General features: G+C 31.6%; 1 protein-coding gene across 5 annotated transcripts in view; it reads right to left on the bottom strand.

The window, feature by feature from the left end:
- The window catches only part of LOC117322767 (intraflagellar transport protein 140 homolog), a 48,294-nt gene that overhangs the window by 4,198 nt on the left and 26,177 nt on the right, over positions 1-17,919 (bottom strand). For all 5 annotated transcript variants that reach the window (XM_033877726.1, XM_033877709.1, XM_033877717.1 and 2 more), the window contains 6 exons: positions 16,273-16,405; positions 15,645-15,788; positions 5,062-5,190; positions 4,719-4,901; positions 3,702-3,908; positions 1,441-1,653 (listed from right to left, as the gene is read on the bottom strand). In XM_033877726.1, the coding sequence (XP_033733617.1) occupies positions 1,441-1,653; positions 3,702-3,908; positions 4,719-4,901; positions 5,062-5,190; positions 15,645-15,788; positions 16,273-16,405 (1,009 nt within the window). The remainder of the gene's footprint in view (positions 1-1,440; positions 1,654-3,701; positions 3,909-4,718; positions 4,902-5,061; positions 5,191-15,644; positions 15,789-16,272; positions 16,406-17,919) is intronic.

The following is a 17,919-nucleotide window of genomic DNA, read 5'->3' as shown; positions in this document are numbered from 1 at the left end:
TCATACAGGACCATCATACAGCATATAGATAGTGAACAGGACCATCATACAGCATATAGATAGTGAACAGGACCATCATACAGCATACAGATAGTGAATAGGACCATCATACAGCATATAGATAGTGAACAGGACCATCATACAGCATATAGATAGTGAACAGGACCATCATACAGCATATAGATAGTGAACAGGACCATCATACAGCATATAGATAGTGAACAGGACCATCATACAGCATATAGATAGTGAACAGGACCATCATACAGCATATAGATAGTGAACAGGACCATCATACAGCATATAGATAGTGAACAGGACCATCATACAGCATATAGATAGTGAACAGGACCATCATACAGCATATAGATAGCAAACAGGACCATCATACAGCATATAGATAGTGAACAGGACCATCATACAGGACCATCATACAGGACCATCATACAGCATATAGATAGTGAACAGGACCATCATACAGGATATAGATAGTGAACAGGACCATCATACAGCATATAGATAGTGAACAGGACCATCATACAGCATATAGATAGCAAACAGGACCATCATACAGGACCATCAAACAGGACCATCATACAGCATATAGATAGTGAACAGGACCATCATACAGCATATAGATAGTGAACAGGACCATCATACAGCATATAGATAGTGAACAGGACCATCATACAGCATATAGATAGCGAACAGGACCATCATACAGGACCATCATACAGCATATAGATAGTGAACAGGACCATCATACAGGACCATCATACAGCATATAGATAGCGAACAGGACCATCATACAGCATATAGATAGCGAACAGGACCATCATACAGCATATAGATAGTGAACAGGACCATCATACAGCATATAGATAGTGAACAGGACCATCATACAGCATATAGATAGCGAACAGGACCATCATACAGGACCATCATACAGCATATAGATAGTGAACAGGACCATCATACAGCATATAGATAGCGAACAGGACCATCATACAGCATATAGATAGTGAACAGGACCATCATACAGCATATAGATAGCGAACAGGACCATCATACAGGACCATCATACAGCATATAGATAGTGAACAGGACCATCATACAGCATATAGATAGCGAACAGGACCATCATACAGCATATAGATAGTGAACAGGACCATCATACAGCATATAGATAGTGAACAGGACCATCATACAGGACCATCATACAGCATATAGATAGTGAACAGGACCATCATACAGCATATAGATAGTGAACAGGACCATCATACAGCATATAGATAGCAAACAGGACCATCATACAGCATACAGATAGTGAACAGGACCATCATACAGCATATAGATAGCTAATGCAAAGTGAATGACTAACATCTCTCCTGGAAAGTTTAACTAAGTCAGTACAGTTGTATTGAGAATTCTTCTGCCTACCTGAGCACAAGCATCGTAGAAGGCTGCCAGAGAGTCCAGTGCTCTCCCTTTAGTATAGAAGCCAATAATATTTTTCATGATTTCCGGGTCTTTCCTCCAGTCCAATGATTGAAGATAGTTGGCTGCCATTACATAAATCTCCTTCTGTCGCGATACACCAGCAAAAAATGTAATCTTCTCGGTGTCTCCTGACTTCAGCAGTGCTTTCATAGCCTGTAACACAGTATGTCACACTTGTTATTAATAATAAATCATAGCCTGTAACACAGTATGTCACACTTGTTATTGATAATAAATCAGTAACACAGTATGTCACACTTGTTATTAAAAATAAATCATAGCCTGTAACACAGTATGTCACACTTGTTATTGATAATAAATCATAGCCTGTAACACAGTATGTCACACTTGTTATTGATAATAAATCATAGCCTGTAACACAGTATGTCACTCTTGTTATTGATAATAAATCATAGCCTGTAACACAGTATGTCACTCTTGTTATTGATCATAAATCATAGCCTGTAACACAGTATGTCACACTTGTTATTGATAATAAATCATAGCCTGTAACACAGTATGTCACACTTGTTATTAATAATAAATCAGTAACACAGTATGTCACACTTGTTATTAATAATAAATCGGTCAGTTTACTATAAAATGTCCACACTTCTAGTACATCACACAGCATTTACATTTTCAAGGTTCCCCTACTGGTTTCCAACATCATTTAGAAGGTTTAGATATTTTTAGTGATATTTTTTACAAATTCAATCAAACAACAGTCACTGTAACTCATTTAGATCAAAGGGCCAAAGGCCCTGAGAAACGTCAGGGTCCGAGGTCATATAATAAGAAATTTAAAATTGAATCTTTTAGTCAGAGAGTTACATTTGTATCAGATGAAATGTCTTAATCTGGTTATTCCTATTCTATATATATTCAAGAAAACATGCATAACATATTTATCTGCTGACAACTTTCCAATAGCTGAGTATAAATCTTTCCCTATTTCTTTTATGCATGTGGAAGATTATTGATATACTCTTGAATCAGTAAAGCTGCTTGTAAACTTTGAAAAAAATCAACTGAACGACAAATCGGTCTATTAACAGAACATGTTGTATAGCCAAAGATAAAATCCAAGATCGACAAATTGGTCTATTAACAGAACATGTTGTATAGCCAAAGATAAAATCCAAGATGTACACAGCCTAAGGTTTTTTAAATTTTATTTATATTATAAGATGTTAATTAGGCCTAGCAAACATCTATTTTATGACCCCTAATACCATATTTTAACTCCGATAGAAAATTGCGGTCGCGTTGTCCGACGAGGCATATCTAGTTTTGACAAGACGCCAGTACATCAGTCACAGATCATAATCGTTAGATTCTTTTCAAAAACCAAATAATAACCTTATTTAATAAAATCCTCATGAAAAACGGCAATGTAGTTTGTTACAACTTGCCTTCGATTCCTGGTGATATTTCTTAAGTATTCTAGCGACATACAAATGAATATGAAACTGCGAACGGTCGTTGGTTTAGTTACCTTAGACATGACCGCCATTTTGGCCGATTAGTGATGATCACGTGATTAGCCACGTGACAGCTGAAGTTATCTCGTGGAATGCTCGGCTGCATTTGACTACATAAAATAGGGTTGGTTTTGGGCTTATATGAAATGTTCCTGCGTATGAACTCAGGATGAACATATGAGTCTAAGACATGTGGATAGTTTCTCTGGGGACGCATGTAAATTTTCACGACGATCAAACTGATTTTTTACTTTCGTTTTCAAGGCAGGATTGAGACAGAACTACGTAATCCTACGCCAACAAAATTGCATATACTGACGAGGAAAATGTTTATATTCATACTCTAAAATAGTCTAGAACACCAAACATTCATATTTCATTTTAAATAATTGCAGTAAACACGGGAACCATAAGTTAAATCATGTCAATAATTGCTGTCACAATAGGAACTATATTAGACTGCGGATGTATATCAGTTGTATGACAGAAAAGAGGAATTGTTAGCCGGAAACAAAAGTGTCACTAACAAAATTTACCCACCACGACTATAACGGCAGGTGCCAAAGGCATCCTGACGTTAATAATATATGAGTGATATATAGGTTTAGGTAATCATACATATTCATCTGTCTATGTCCTGCTAAACAGATGTGTAAAGTAGCTGTTTTGATGAGGTGTCACAAACATTCTAAAATCTATGAGAGAACCATGGTATACCTTGATCTTGTTGCCAGCCTGGGTGAATTTCTTGGTTGCCAGGTGGTACTGGCCTTGGTGCATGCACACCTCAGCTATAGCCTCGAGGATCTTCACCCGCTCCATTGTATCACTGCCCATGTCTTCCTTGTTGGGCGTGAGTTTCTCCGCCAGATCTTCAGTTATTTCTACATGCTGGTCCATACAGATTTTCAGGGCTTCCCAATACTGAAACAGCATGTTAACAAAGCTACAACAAAGCTACAACAAAGCAAGGCTACATTCTACAGTTCTTTATTAACCAATTTGAAAGTGTGTCTAAACCAGCAATAGAATTAGCTATGTGAAATGATCAGCAAGGTGGAATCTGTGTCATATGTCTTGTACACTGCAACTGATAACCACTGGAACACTGGCCTCACAGCAAAGTATGACTCAATATGTCCCATATACCAAACAATATAATACTTACTTCCATTTTTGGAGAGTGTGAGATTAACATGCCTTAAACCCCCAGTACATATTCTCATATATCAGTGTATCAACTATGGTAATATTGGAAATGTTCTACATTAAGATAACTACTATCACATAAGTCACAGATATACACACTAAAACTTTGACCTTCCTCTCGAGTCTTAGGATTTATGTCAGGACAAGTTGACACCCAATTAAACAAAGGGCTTTGTGTCAGGACAAGTTGACACCCAATTAAACAAAGTCTTTCCCTCTTCACCCAAATTAGTCTTTAGTTACTAATTCTAGGAAGTACATTGCAGTTACCCTTTTCATCTCTAAAACTTCTTCATGAAGAAATTTGTAACCTAAAATATCTTATATATCATATTGTAAACTTACATTACATACACCTTACACCTAAACTGGTTACAGAATGCAGCCCCACCTCTCATCAGAAGTGACACAGCACATATTGACATTATTGATGTATTTGAATTTCTGTTTTTCGTATCATTAATGGTTTAGTCAGGCTGTCTCTTTAACAAACCATTGTTCACTGCCCAGTACAACAACACCAACCTTTTTACCGATGGCAAGGAGGTCTACTGCCTTGTCATACTGGCCATTGTCCATGAAGAAATCGCCACATCTTTGTAATAATTCTGGATCTGCTCGCTCATCCAAGTCTCCAGAAATCATCTGTAATGCTCCAAACTGTTTGGATCTGAAGGAGAGATCCAATGCTTTGGAAAAGTTTCCTGCCTAGAATGAAACAGAATACATTTTGATTAATGAACATGTACTGATGGGACAAAACAATATATGACCATCTATTCCCGAAGTGACATACATACTGCGAGAAGAGCTGTCAAATCAAAATACCAATTTAGAAATTACAACCAAGATTTTCACACCTACATACCTTATGGTAGAGCATGACAGCCTTGTCCTGTGATCCTTGTTTCTGTTCGTAGTAGCGAGCAGCCTCCATCATGTCCTCTGGACGTCCAAGTAAAGCCAGATTCAACAGCTGGTCTTCATAACCATGTTCCTACAGAGAATGATAAAAAATTATCACAGTCTACAATATTAAGGTACCAACGTTATACAAAGTCACAGCAGATATTAAGACTAGTGGTATTATTAATAGATACATAACCAGTGGTATAGATATATAACCAGTGGTATAGATATATAACCAGTGGTATAGATATATAACCAGTGGTATAGATATATAACCAGTGGTATAGATATATAACCAGTGGTATTATCAATAGATATATAACCAGTGGTATAGATATATAACCAGTGGTATAGATATATAACCAGTGGTATAGATATATAACCAGTGGTATAGATATATAGAAAAAAGGGTATTATCAATAGTTAACCCGTGGTATAGGGTTTAAAAAGTGGTATAGATAATAACATGGTAAATTTTCAAAAAAGGGGGATATAAAGTGGTATAGATATTAAAAAGGGTAAGATATTAACCATGGGATGTATAACCGTGGTATTATAATAGGGGGTAGAAAACCGTGGTTTTTAAAGATATTAAACCCCCCCCTGTATTATCAATAGATTATAAACCCGTGGTAATTTAAAAATATAAACAGTGGTATAGTATATAAAGTTTTATTATTCCCCAAAAGATATATAAAAAAAAATGGTATAATATTAAAAGTGGTATAAAATATATAAAGTGGATAATATATAACCAGTGGGTTTGATAATACCCCGTGTAAAATATATAAAAATGATAGATATATACCAGTGGGTTTTTTAAAAATAATAACCCCGGGGTTTTTTAAAAATATTAAAAAGTGGTAAGAATTAAAAAGTGGTTTATAGGGTTTTAACCAGTGTATTATCAATAGATATATAACCAGTGGTATAGATATATAACCAGTGGTATTATCAATAGATATATAACCAGTGGTATAGATATATAACCAGTGGTATTATCAATAGATATATAACCAGTGGTATAGATATATAACCAGTGGTATTATCAATAGATATATAACCAGTGGTATTATCAATAGATATATAACCAGTGGTATATCAATAGATATATAACCAGTGGTATTATCAATAGATATATAACCAGTGGTATTATCAATAGATATATAACCAGTGGTATTATCAATAGATATATAACCGGTGGTATTATCAATAGATATATAACCAGTGGTATTATCAATAGATATATAACCAGTGGTATTATCAATAGATATATAACCAGTGGTATTATCAATAGATATATAACCAGTGGTATAGATATATAACCAGTGGTATTATCAATAGATATATAACCAGTGGTATTATCAATAGATATATAACCAGTGGTATAGATATATAACCAGTGGTATTATCAATAGATATATAACCAGTGGTATAGATATATAACCAGTGGTATTATCAATAGATATATAACCAGTGGTATTATCAATAGATATATAACTAGTGGTATAGATATATAACCAGTGGTATAGATATATAACCAGTGGTATTATCAATAGATATATAACCAGTGGTATAGATATATAACCAGTGGTATAGATATATAACCAGTGGTATAGATATATAACCAGTGGTATAGATATATAACCAGTGGTATTATCAATAGATATATAACCAGTGGTATAGATATATAACCAGTGGTATTATCAATAGATATATAACCAGTGGTATTATCAATAGATATATAACCAGTGGTATTATCAATAGATATATAACCAGTGGTATTATCAATAGATATATAACTAGTGGTATAGATATATAACCAGTGGTATAGATATATAACCAGTGGTATAGATATATAACCAGTGGTATAGATATATAACCAGTGGTATAGATATATAACCAGTGGTATAGATATATAACCAGTGGTATAGATAATAACCGTGGGATTAAATAGATAAAACCGTGGTAAAAGATAATAACCCGGGTTAAAAAAAAAATGGTATAGATTTAACCAGGGTATAGATTAAAAACCCCGTGGTATTTTCATAGATATTAACCGTGGGGAAAAAATCAATAGAATTAACCAGTGGTAAGATAATAACCATGGTATAAATTATAAACCGGGTATAGATTATAAAATGGGTTTGTAAAAACAGTGGTATAGATATATAAAGTGGTATGAATTTTAAAACCCGTGGTTTTAATGATATATAACAGTGGATATCAAAGATAATAAACCGTGGATTTTAAATATACCGTGGTATAGATATATAACTAGTGGTATAGATATATAACCAGTGGTATAGATATATAACCAGTGGTATTATCAATAGATATATAACCAGTGGTATAGATATATAACCAGTGGTATAGATAAAACCAGTGGATTCTAGATATTAACCGTGGTTTTTAAAGATTAAACTGTGGTTTATAGATATAAACCCGTGGGAAGAATATAACCCTGGGAATCAAAGAATAACCATTTTGGGATTTAAAATTAAAACCCTGGGTTTTTGATAATTTAAAAGTGGTAAGAATATAAACCCGTGAATTTTTAGATAAACCAGTGGTATTTATAGAATAAACCAGTGGTATAGATTTAAAAAGGTATAGAATAAACCAGTGGAAGGTAAAAGGGGGAAAAATTTAATGGTTTTTAAACCCAAAGAATATAACCCCGTGGTATTTAAAAAATTAAACCAGTGGAAAAATAATAAAAAAGGGGGTTTTTAAAAATATATAACAGTGGTTGATATTAAAAAAGGGGGATTTTCAATAGATATTAAAGTGGTTTTTCAATAGATTATAAAGTGGTATGGTATCAATAGATTAATAACCATGGTTTATAAAGAAATAACCAGTGGTATAAATATATAACCAGTGGTATAGATATTAACCTGGTAAATTTTAAAAACCCAAAGAATATAACCAGTGGGAAAAAGATTATAAAAAAGGGGAATTTAAGAATAAACCCTGGTATTATCAATAGATATATAACCAGTTAAGATATAAACCAGTGGAAAAAAGATAAAACCCGTGGTTTTATAGATATTAAACCCGTGGTTATTATCCCAAAAGATATATAAAAAAAAAACCCCCCCCGTGGTATAGATTTAACAGTGGTTTTAGATTATAACCCCTGGGATAGATAAACCCGTTGGATTATCAAAGATTTTAACCATGGTTATTATCCCAAATTTGATATAACCCGTGGTTTTAAAAGATTTAAAACCTGGTATAGATATAACCGTGGTATGATATTAACCCGGGGTTTTAGATATTAACCGTGGTTTTATAGATAAAAAACCCTGGTGTAATAACCGTGGTTTATTAAAATATAAACCCTGGTATAGATATATAAACCCTGGTATAATATTTTAAAAAGTGGATAGATATATAACCGTGGTAATCCTTAAAGATATAAACCTGGTATAGATATATAACAGTGGATTTAAATAAAACCCGTGGTTTTATGATTTAAACCCTGATTTTCAAAAGATATATAACAGTGGGTTTGGAAAATACCGGTAAGATAAAACCCGTGGTATTTAATAAAATAAACCATGGATAGAAAAAACAGTGGGATTATTAATAGGGTTAAAAATAAAGTGGGGTATTACAAGAATAAAAAGTGGTTAGATATATAAAAAAAAAGGGTTAATTATAACCTGGTTTAAAAGTATATAACCGTGGTTAAATTTTTAATGGATATATAACCAGTGGTATTACAATAGAATTTAAACCCTGGTTTTTTAGAAAAAATAAAGTGGTTAAAAAAAGGATTATAACGTGGTTTTTTAGAATATAACCAGTGGTATAGATATATAACCAGTGGTATAGATATATAACCAGGGTTAAAAAAACCCAAAAGAAATTTTAACCCCTGGTTTTAAAAATTTTAACCATGTATAGATATAAACCGTGGATTTTCATAGAAATTTTAAACCCGGGATAGATAATTTTAACCCCTGGTTACAAAATATAAAACCCGTGGTATTTAATAATAAAAGTGGATTATCCCAAAGATATTAAAACCCTGGATTATCTAGAAAACCATGGTATAAAATAAAACCCGTGGTAATATATAACCCGTGTATAGATTATAACCGGGTATAGATATAAACCCGTGGGTTTAAAAGATATAACCAGTGGTTTTTAAAAGATATAAACCCCGTGGTAAGATATTAACAGTGGTAAGAATATAACCAGTGGTTAGAATTTAACCCGGGATTATCATAAAATATAACCATGGTTTTTAGATAAAACCAGTGGTATAGATATATAACCAGTGGATAATAATAACCCGTGGATAGATTATAAAGTGGTATAGAAAATAAAAAGTGGGAAGATATATAACAAATTATAGTATAAAAGTGGATAATATAAACCTGGGTTTTTCGTTAAACGTGGTATAGATATTAACCTGGGAAAAAATATATAACTTTGGTATAGATATTAACCAGTGTATTATATTAACCATTTGGGTTTTTAAAAATTAAAACCCGTGGTAAATAATCCCAATTTTAAAAAATTAAACATGGTAAGATAATTTAAACCCGGTATAGATAAAACCAGTGATTTCAATAGTATATAAACCCGGGGAATATATAACCCGGGTTTTTAAAATATATAACCAGGGTTGAAAAAAAGGGGTAATAACCTGGGTAAAAATTAAAGGGGTAAAAAACCAGTGGTATTATCAATAGATATATAACCAGGGGTATAGATATATAACCAGTGGTATAGATATATAACCAGTGGTATAGATATATAACCAGGATTTCAAAAAAAAATTATATAAACCGTGGGTTTTTTATTTTAGATATATAATAGGGATAATAATAACCCGTTATAAAAATATATAAAAGTGGTATTATAAAAAAATTAAAAACCCGTGGTTTTTTAATAATAACCGGGTATAGTAATAACGTGGAAGATAATAACCAGTGGTATAAAATAAAGGGTTTTAAAAATATACAGTGGGGATTATCCCTTAGTTTAACCGTGGATTTTAATAGAAATAACCGTGGTTTAAAAGTTTAACAGTGGTAAGATATAAAAAGTGGGTTTAGATATTAACCCGTGGTATTACAAATAGATATATAAAAAGTGGTATATCAATGAAAAATATAAAACCCGTGGTTTAGAAAAAACCAGGGTTTTTTAAATAAACCGTGGTTTTTAAAATTATAACCGTGGTAGATATATAAAAGGGATGAATAAACCTGGTATAATATAACCGTGTATAGATATAACCCGTGGTATTATTCCAATTTAGATTATAAACCCGTGGGAATAAAAGATATATAACCGTTGGTTGAAAATAACAGTGGTTTAAAAAGATATTAACCCGGGTAAGATTAAAAACCCTGGTATTATCAATAGATTAAAAACAGGTTTTATAGATATAAAGGGGTATTAACATTTTGATTATAACCGGGTTTATAGATAATAACAGTGGGATAGATATTACCAGTGGTTATATCAATGGATAAAATTTAAACCCGTGGGGATAGTATATAACCAGTGGTATTATCAATAGATAAAACCAGTGTTTAAATTTAGATTATACCAGTGGATGAATAAACAGTGGTATAGAATATAACCAGTGGTATAAAATAAAAACCATGGGATTATCAAAGATATAAAACCAGTGGTTTAAATAATATAAAGTGGTATAAATAAACCAGTGGTTAGATATAAACCCTGGTATAGATTATTAAACAGTGGTAAGAATTTTAACCAGTGGTATGAATAAACCAGTGGTATTTTTAGATAAACCAGTGGGAAAAGATAAAAAACCAAGGGTTTAAAAAGATATTAAACCCCTTTCAATAAAAAACCAGTGGTATATAAAGGGAATTATAAAAGTGGTATAAAAAATATAAATATTTAAAGATATAACCAGGGGGTGATAAAAACCGTGGATTATCACTAGATATATAACCAGTGGTATAGATATATAACCAGTGGTATAGATATATAACCAGTTGGTATTATCAATAGATATATAACCAGTGGTATTATCAATAGAATATAACCTAGTGGTTAGATATCTCACCAGGTAAGATATATAACCAGTGGTATTATCAATAGATATATAACCAGTGGTATAGAATATATAACCAGTCCGGTATTATCATATAATATATAACCCAGTGGTATAGATATATAACCAGTCGGTTATTATCAATATATAATAACCAGGTGGTATTTCATAGATATATTAACCAGTGGTATAGATATATAACCAGTGGTATAGAATATTATAACAGTGGATTATCAATAGATATATAACCAGTGGTATCAATAGATATATAACCCAGTGGTAATGATATATAACCAGTGGTATTATTAATATATAACCAGTGGTATTATCAATAGATATATAACCAAGTGGTATAGATATATAACCAGTGTATTATCAATAGATAGTCACCAGTGGTATAGATTAAACCCGTGGTAAGATAATAACCTGGTATTATCAATAGATAAAACAGGGTATTTAATAAAATAACCAGTGGTAAGATAATAACCAGTGGTTTACAATAGATTAAACCATGGTATTATAATAAATTTAACAAAGGGGATAGATATTAACCAGTGGTAAGAGATTAAAACCAGTGGTATAGAAATAACCCGTGGTATAGAATATACCAGTTGGGATAAGATATAACCAGTGGTTTTATAAAAAATTTTAAACCCCGGGTTAGATAATAACAGTGGTATTTTCAAAAGATATATAACCGTGGATTATCAATGATAATAACCCTGGTATAGATATAAACCGTGGTAAAAGATATATAACCGGGTTTTTAAAGTTAAAAACCATGGTTTTATGATATATAACCTGGTTTTAAAATATTAACCATGGGATTTCAAAAGATATATAACCTGGTAAAAATTAAAAGGTTTATAAACCAATGGTAAGAATTTAACCTGTTAATTTCCCTTTTATATTAACCAGTGGTTTAAAGGGGTATTAAACCCGGGTTTTAAAAAGATATTAACCCTGTTTTTATAGATATATAAACCTGGTATTATCAATAAAAATTAAAACCCTGGAAATAGATATATAACCAGTGGTATTATCAATAAATTTTTAAAACCCTGGTAAGAATTTTAAACAGGGTTTTAAAAAGAATTAAAACCCTGGATTTAAAAAATTAACCCGTGGTTTAAAAGATATAAACCGTGTATTATCATAATATAAAATTTTGGGATTTTAAAAAATAACATGGGATGATATAAACCAGTGGTATAATAATAACCCTGGTTTTTTCAAAGTTTAAACCGGGTATAGATATAAACCGGGGGTAGATTTAACCATGGATAGAATTTTAAAAAAATGGTATAGATTATAACCCGTGGATTTTATTTCCCCTTTTGATATATAAACGTGGTTTATCAAAAATAAGGGGTAATATAACCAGTGGTATAAATAGATTAAAAACCCGTGGTAAGATAAAACGTGGTTAGAATGTAAACCCAAAGGTATGAATATAACCAGGGTATAGATATAACCCCGGGTATATCTAGATAAACCCGTGGTATAGATATATAAACCAGGGTTTATCAATAGAAAATAAACCAGTGGTATTTTAAAAGATATAAAAAAGTGTATAGATAAAAAAACCAAATGGGAAAAAGATATAAACCCCTGGTTTTTAAAGGTTTAAAAAAAAGATTATACCATGGAATCAATAGATATAAACCGTGGGTATATAAATTGATAATAACCCGTGGTAAGAATAAAACCCGTGGGATTTCAATAGATATAAACCGTGGTTTTTTAAAAAGGGGGGGAAAAAAAAGTGGTATAGATTTAAAAAAAAAAAACCATGGGGTATAAAATTTTGAAAATAACCGTGGATGATATAAACCAGTGGTTTTAAAAAGATATAACCCGTGGTAAGTTATAAACCCGTGTTTTTTATCAAAAATATATAACATGGTATAGAAAAAACATGGTATAGATATATAACAGTGGATTATCAATAAAAAACCCGGGTAAATAATAACAAAGGGTTTTGAAAATAAACCCGTGGTTTTCATAGATTTTAAAACCCGTGGGATAAAATTTTTAACCAGTGGTTTATAAAAGATATATAAACCCGTGGGATTTTCATAGATATATAACCCTGGTATAGATATTAACCCCGGGTATGGAAAATATAACCTGGTTAGAATATAACCAGTGGTATAGATATATAACCAGTGGTATAGTATTAACCCTGGTATAGAATAAACCCCGTGGTTTTTTGATATAAACCTTTTTGTATTAACCCTTTTGATATGTAACCCTGGGGATTATCATAGATATAAACCAGGGTAAATTTTCCCAAAGATTATAAACCCGTGGGATTAAAAAAATAAAGGGGTAAAATAAACCAGGGGTTGTTTAAAATGGGTTTTTCAAAAGATATTAACCAGGGTATGATAAACCCCCCGGGTTAAAATCCATAGATATTAACCCTGGTTAAAATTTTCCCGGGAAAATATTTTAACCATGGAACAAAAGATTTTATAAACCCGTGTTTTAAAAATAGGGGTAAAATCCATGGATTATCAAAAGAATTTAAACCTGGATAAATATAACCCCTGGTTTTTTATAAAAAGTGGTATTTTCTAGATTTAACCGTGGTTAGATATTAAAAAAGTGGTTTAAAATATAACCCTGGGAAATATATAACCGTGGGGTAGAAAATAAAATTAAAAAAACCTGGTATTATAAAAGATATTAAAAAAAGTGGTAATTTAAAGATTATAAACCCTGGTTTTTCAATAGAATATAACCAGTGGTATTTAAAAGATAAACCCGTGGTTATCAAAGTATATAACCGGGGGTTTAAAAATTAACCAGGTTGATTTTTTAACAAGGTATAAAAATAAAACCCGGGTATAAAATAATAACATGGTTTTAATATTAAAAAAACCTGGTTAGAGTGTAACCAGTGTTATTATCAATAGATATATAACCAGTGGATTATCAAATAGATAAGACCAGTGGTAAGATATATAACAAGTGTTTATAGATATATAACCAGTGGTATAGTATATAAACAAGTGGGATAGTATATAAACATTGGGTAATTATCATAATATGTAACCAGTGGTATAGATATATACTAGTGGTATAGATTATATAACCAGTGGTAAATAGATATACTACCAGTGGGTTATAGATATATAACCATCTTGTATTATCAAATAGATATATAAACCAGTTGTATAGAAGTATATAACTAGTGGTATATAGATATATAAGCTAGTGGTATAGATATATAACCAGTGAGTTATAGATTATAACCAGTGGTATAGAGTATAATAACCAGTGGTATTATCAATAGATATATAACCAGTGGTATAGATATATAACTAGTGGTATAGATATATAACCAGTGGTATAGATATATAACCAGTGGTATAGATATATAACCAGTGGTATAGATATATAACCAGTGGTATTATCAATAGATATATAACCAGTGGTATAGATATATAACTAGTGGTATAGATATATAACTAGTGGTATAGATATATAACTAGTGGTATAGATATATAACTAGTGGTATAGATATATAACCAGTGGTATAGATATATAACCAGTGGTATAGATATATAACTAGTGGTATAGATATATAACCAGTGGTATTATCAATAGATATGTAACCAGTGGTATAGATATATAACTAGTGGTATAGATATATAACTAGTGGTATAGATATATAACCAGTGGTATAGATATATAACCAGTGGTATAGATATATAACCAGTGGTATTATCAATAGATATGTAACCAGTGGTATAGATATATAACTAGTGGTATAGATATATAACCAGTGGTATAGATATATAACCAGTGGTATATAGATATATAACCAGTGGTATTATCAATAGATATATAACCAGTGGTATAGATATATAACCAGTGGTATGATTATAACCCGTGGTATTTTCAATAGATTTAAACCCGTGGTATGTTTAAAGTGGTAAGTATAAACTTTGGGATTTAAAGGGAATTTTTAAAAACCCCAAAAAAAAAAGGGGGTTTTAGATTTAAACCAATGGTATAGATATATAACCAGTGGTTTTCATAGATTATAAACCCGTGGTATTAAAATTTTATAACCAGGGATAGAATTAACCCTGGTATGAATATAACCCGTGTATAGATATATAACCCTTTTTAAGATATATAACCAGTGGTATTATCAATAGATATAACGTGGAAGAATTAACCCTGGTATTATAAATTGATAAAAATACCAGTGGTTTTTCCAAAAATTATAACCAGTGGGTTTTTCGTAATAACCTGGGATAGAAATTTAACCTGGATAGATATAAACCTGGTAAGATATATTAACCAGTGGTTAAATTGATATTAACCAGTGGTATTTTAAAAAAAATAAACGTGGGATTAAAAGGGGTTTTTTTAATAGATATATAACCAGTGGTATCATCAATAGATATATAATATCAACATTTGATCCAGGGTCTCTGTTCTGTCACTAAGGCTGAAAATGCTAAATTACTTACCTTACAAAGTCGAATAGCATTTCCATAAGCTTGTGCTCGCTGGAAAAAGTGGATAGCTTCTTTGATCAAGTCTTGGTTTTCATATTGTCTACCTAAGTGGTAGCAAGCAGCCCGGTCACCTGTCTCATTACAGATTTCTGAGGCCTGTGGAACCAACAAATATATTTATATCGGTCTCATTACAGATTTCTGAGGCCGGTGGGACAAACAGATATGTTTATATCTGTCTTATTACAGATTTCTGAGGCCTGTGGAACCAACAAATATATTTATATCTGTCTTATTATAGATTTCTGAGGCCTATGGAACAAACAAATATGTTAATATCTATCTCATTACAGATTTCTGAGGCCTGTGGAACAAACAAATATGTTAATATCTATCTCATTACAGATTTCTGAGGCCTATGGAACAAACAAATATGTTTATAGCTGGAATAGTCAAACATTCTTATCACTACATTTTACATATAAAAAATAAACTGCATTATTAGAAGTCTTTGAAAAACATGACTACTATATAATACTGGCTATTTAAAATTTCTGCTATAAGTTAGCCTATTCCAAAAGACGTACTATAGGCTGATTTTTAGGTTCTGTTGTAAACAATTTACTGTAAATCTGTGTACCTTGTCCATTTTACCACAATAGCAGTAGACTCTGACCAACGAGAGGAAATCCTGGGCAGTCTCGTAGTACTGAAGAGCAGCATCCATCTCACCGGTACTCTCCATATACTGGGCCCACCACTTGTGTAACGCCCTGAAGTATCATACCACAACAGTTAGATCCACACAAGATGCCTAATCAATCATTTTCAATCAAAGAATTTCTCTCTCTTTAAAATCATAAAATGAGATGTTCACTCAAACTGTTACAAAGTGTTATTCATTTGAAGCAGCTTAAACATTCCTGAAACTATTGTATAAAACATTACATAGTAAAGTCACCTTGTAAATAGTACAGCTGCCCTAGTTTAAGGCCACAATTAAAAATATGTCTGTTTCCCCTTGCCCAACCGACCCATCGAAATCTTGCCAACTCGAATAAATTTTTTAAAGTAAATTGCAATTTTTTTTTTTTAGTTCGTTTTACTTAAAAAGAAACCTTGCATGCTGTAATTTTAATCAACCACTGAAGTTTGAGGTCTCTTAAATGCTTGATGAGTTCCGATATATTGTCCAGCATGCCCCATTTCGTACAGCTGTGATTCACACATCAAAACTATCATCCACACACGATGTCAAGGGTACACTACATGCACGTAAAAACAGAAAACATCAAAGAATCAAGAATAGCATAGCTCGTCTCACAAATGTTTGTCAATAAATAATTAAAATATATTAATTGGTATGGTATCACAAATTGCATTAATAATATTTATATTGTATGATCAGATTGTGTATGTATGCAATTTTCAAAACCATACCAATTTATGTGATCGGTCGAAAAATTCTTTTCATCCTTCTATGAAAGAAATTCCCAGAATGGCGCGAAAAATGTGACGTCACAATACGAATATTGACGTTGCGTATTGATTTGAGAAAAAGAATCCCATTTAAAACCAGTAAAATTATACATAAACATGTTTTAAATTAGAAAATCATTTTCAAAAATAAATTATAAGCGTTGATGTCAATTTTTTTTTAGTTTCATCGGGGTATGAAACAAATTTTGTTTGCAAACTTCTGTAAGAATCCGCTACGCAGATTCATACAGTTTGCAAACAAAATTTGTTTCATACCCTGATGAAACTAAAAAAAAATGACAACAATGCTTAAATATATGTAAATTATTTATTGACAAACATTCAGGAGACAAGCTATGCTGTTGTAAATTGAATAAATATATTAAATAATTGCTTTTGGACCTATTTCTTCAGTTTTTTGATAACTATCCTAACGAGAGTTGTCTCCCTTGAAAAATGTGGAACTGTATAAATTGTCTAATGTGAGCATTTTCATATTGTTTTTGGGTTTTTTTTTTCAGTTTCACTCCAAGAAGGGATAGTGTAACTCAAGAGGGACTCTTTTATCAAATATCAACACCCTAGTACAATTATAAAATGATGTGTTAATAGCTTTCAACACTTACAGAATTTTTTTTTTAAATCTGTCGTTTTTTTCCCCCAAAAAAATCTTTCAGTTTAACTCCTGCAAGGGATAGTTTAACCCCCACAGGGACCCTAATACCATGTATTACTATGTGTTTCAACACTCGCAACAGAAACTTAACACAAAAATGTTCTAAGTCCAAATATTAAAAAAAAAAAAAAC

This window comes from Pecten maximus, chromosome 1 (assembly GCF_902652985.1).
Source record: "Pecten maximus chromosome 1, xPecMax1.1, whole genome shotgun sequence".
NCBI lineage: Eukaryota > Metazoa > Mollusca > Bivalvia > Pectinida > Pectinidae > Pecten > Pecten maximus.
Note: the sequence above shows the minus strand (reverse complement) of the source record. Positions and strands in the feature narration are given on the sequence as shown.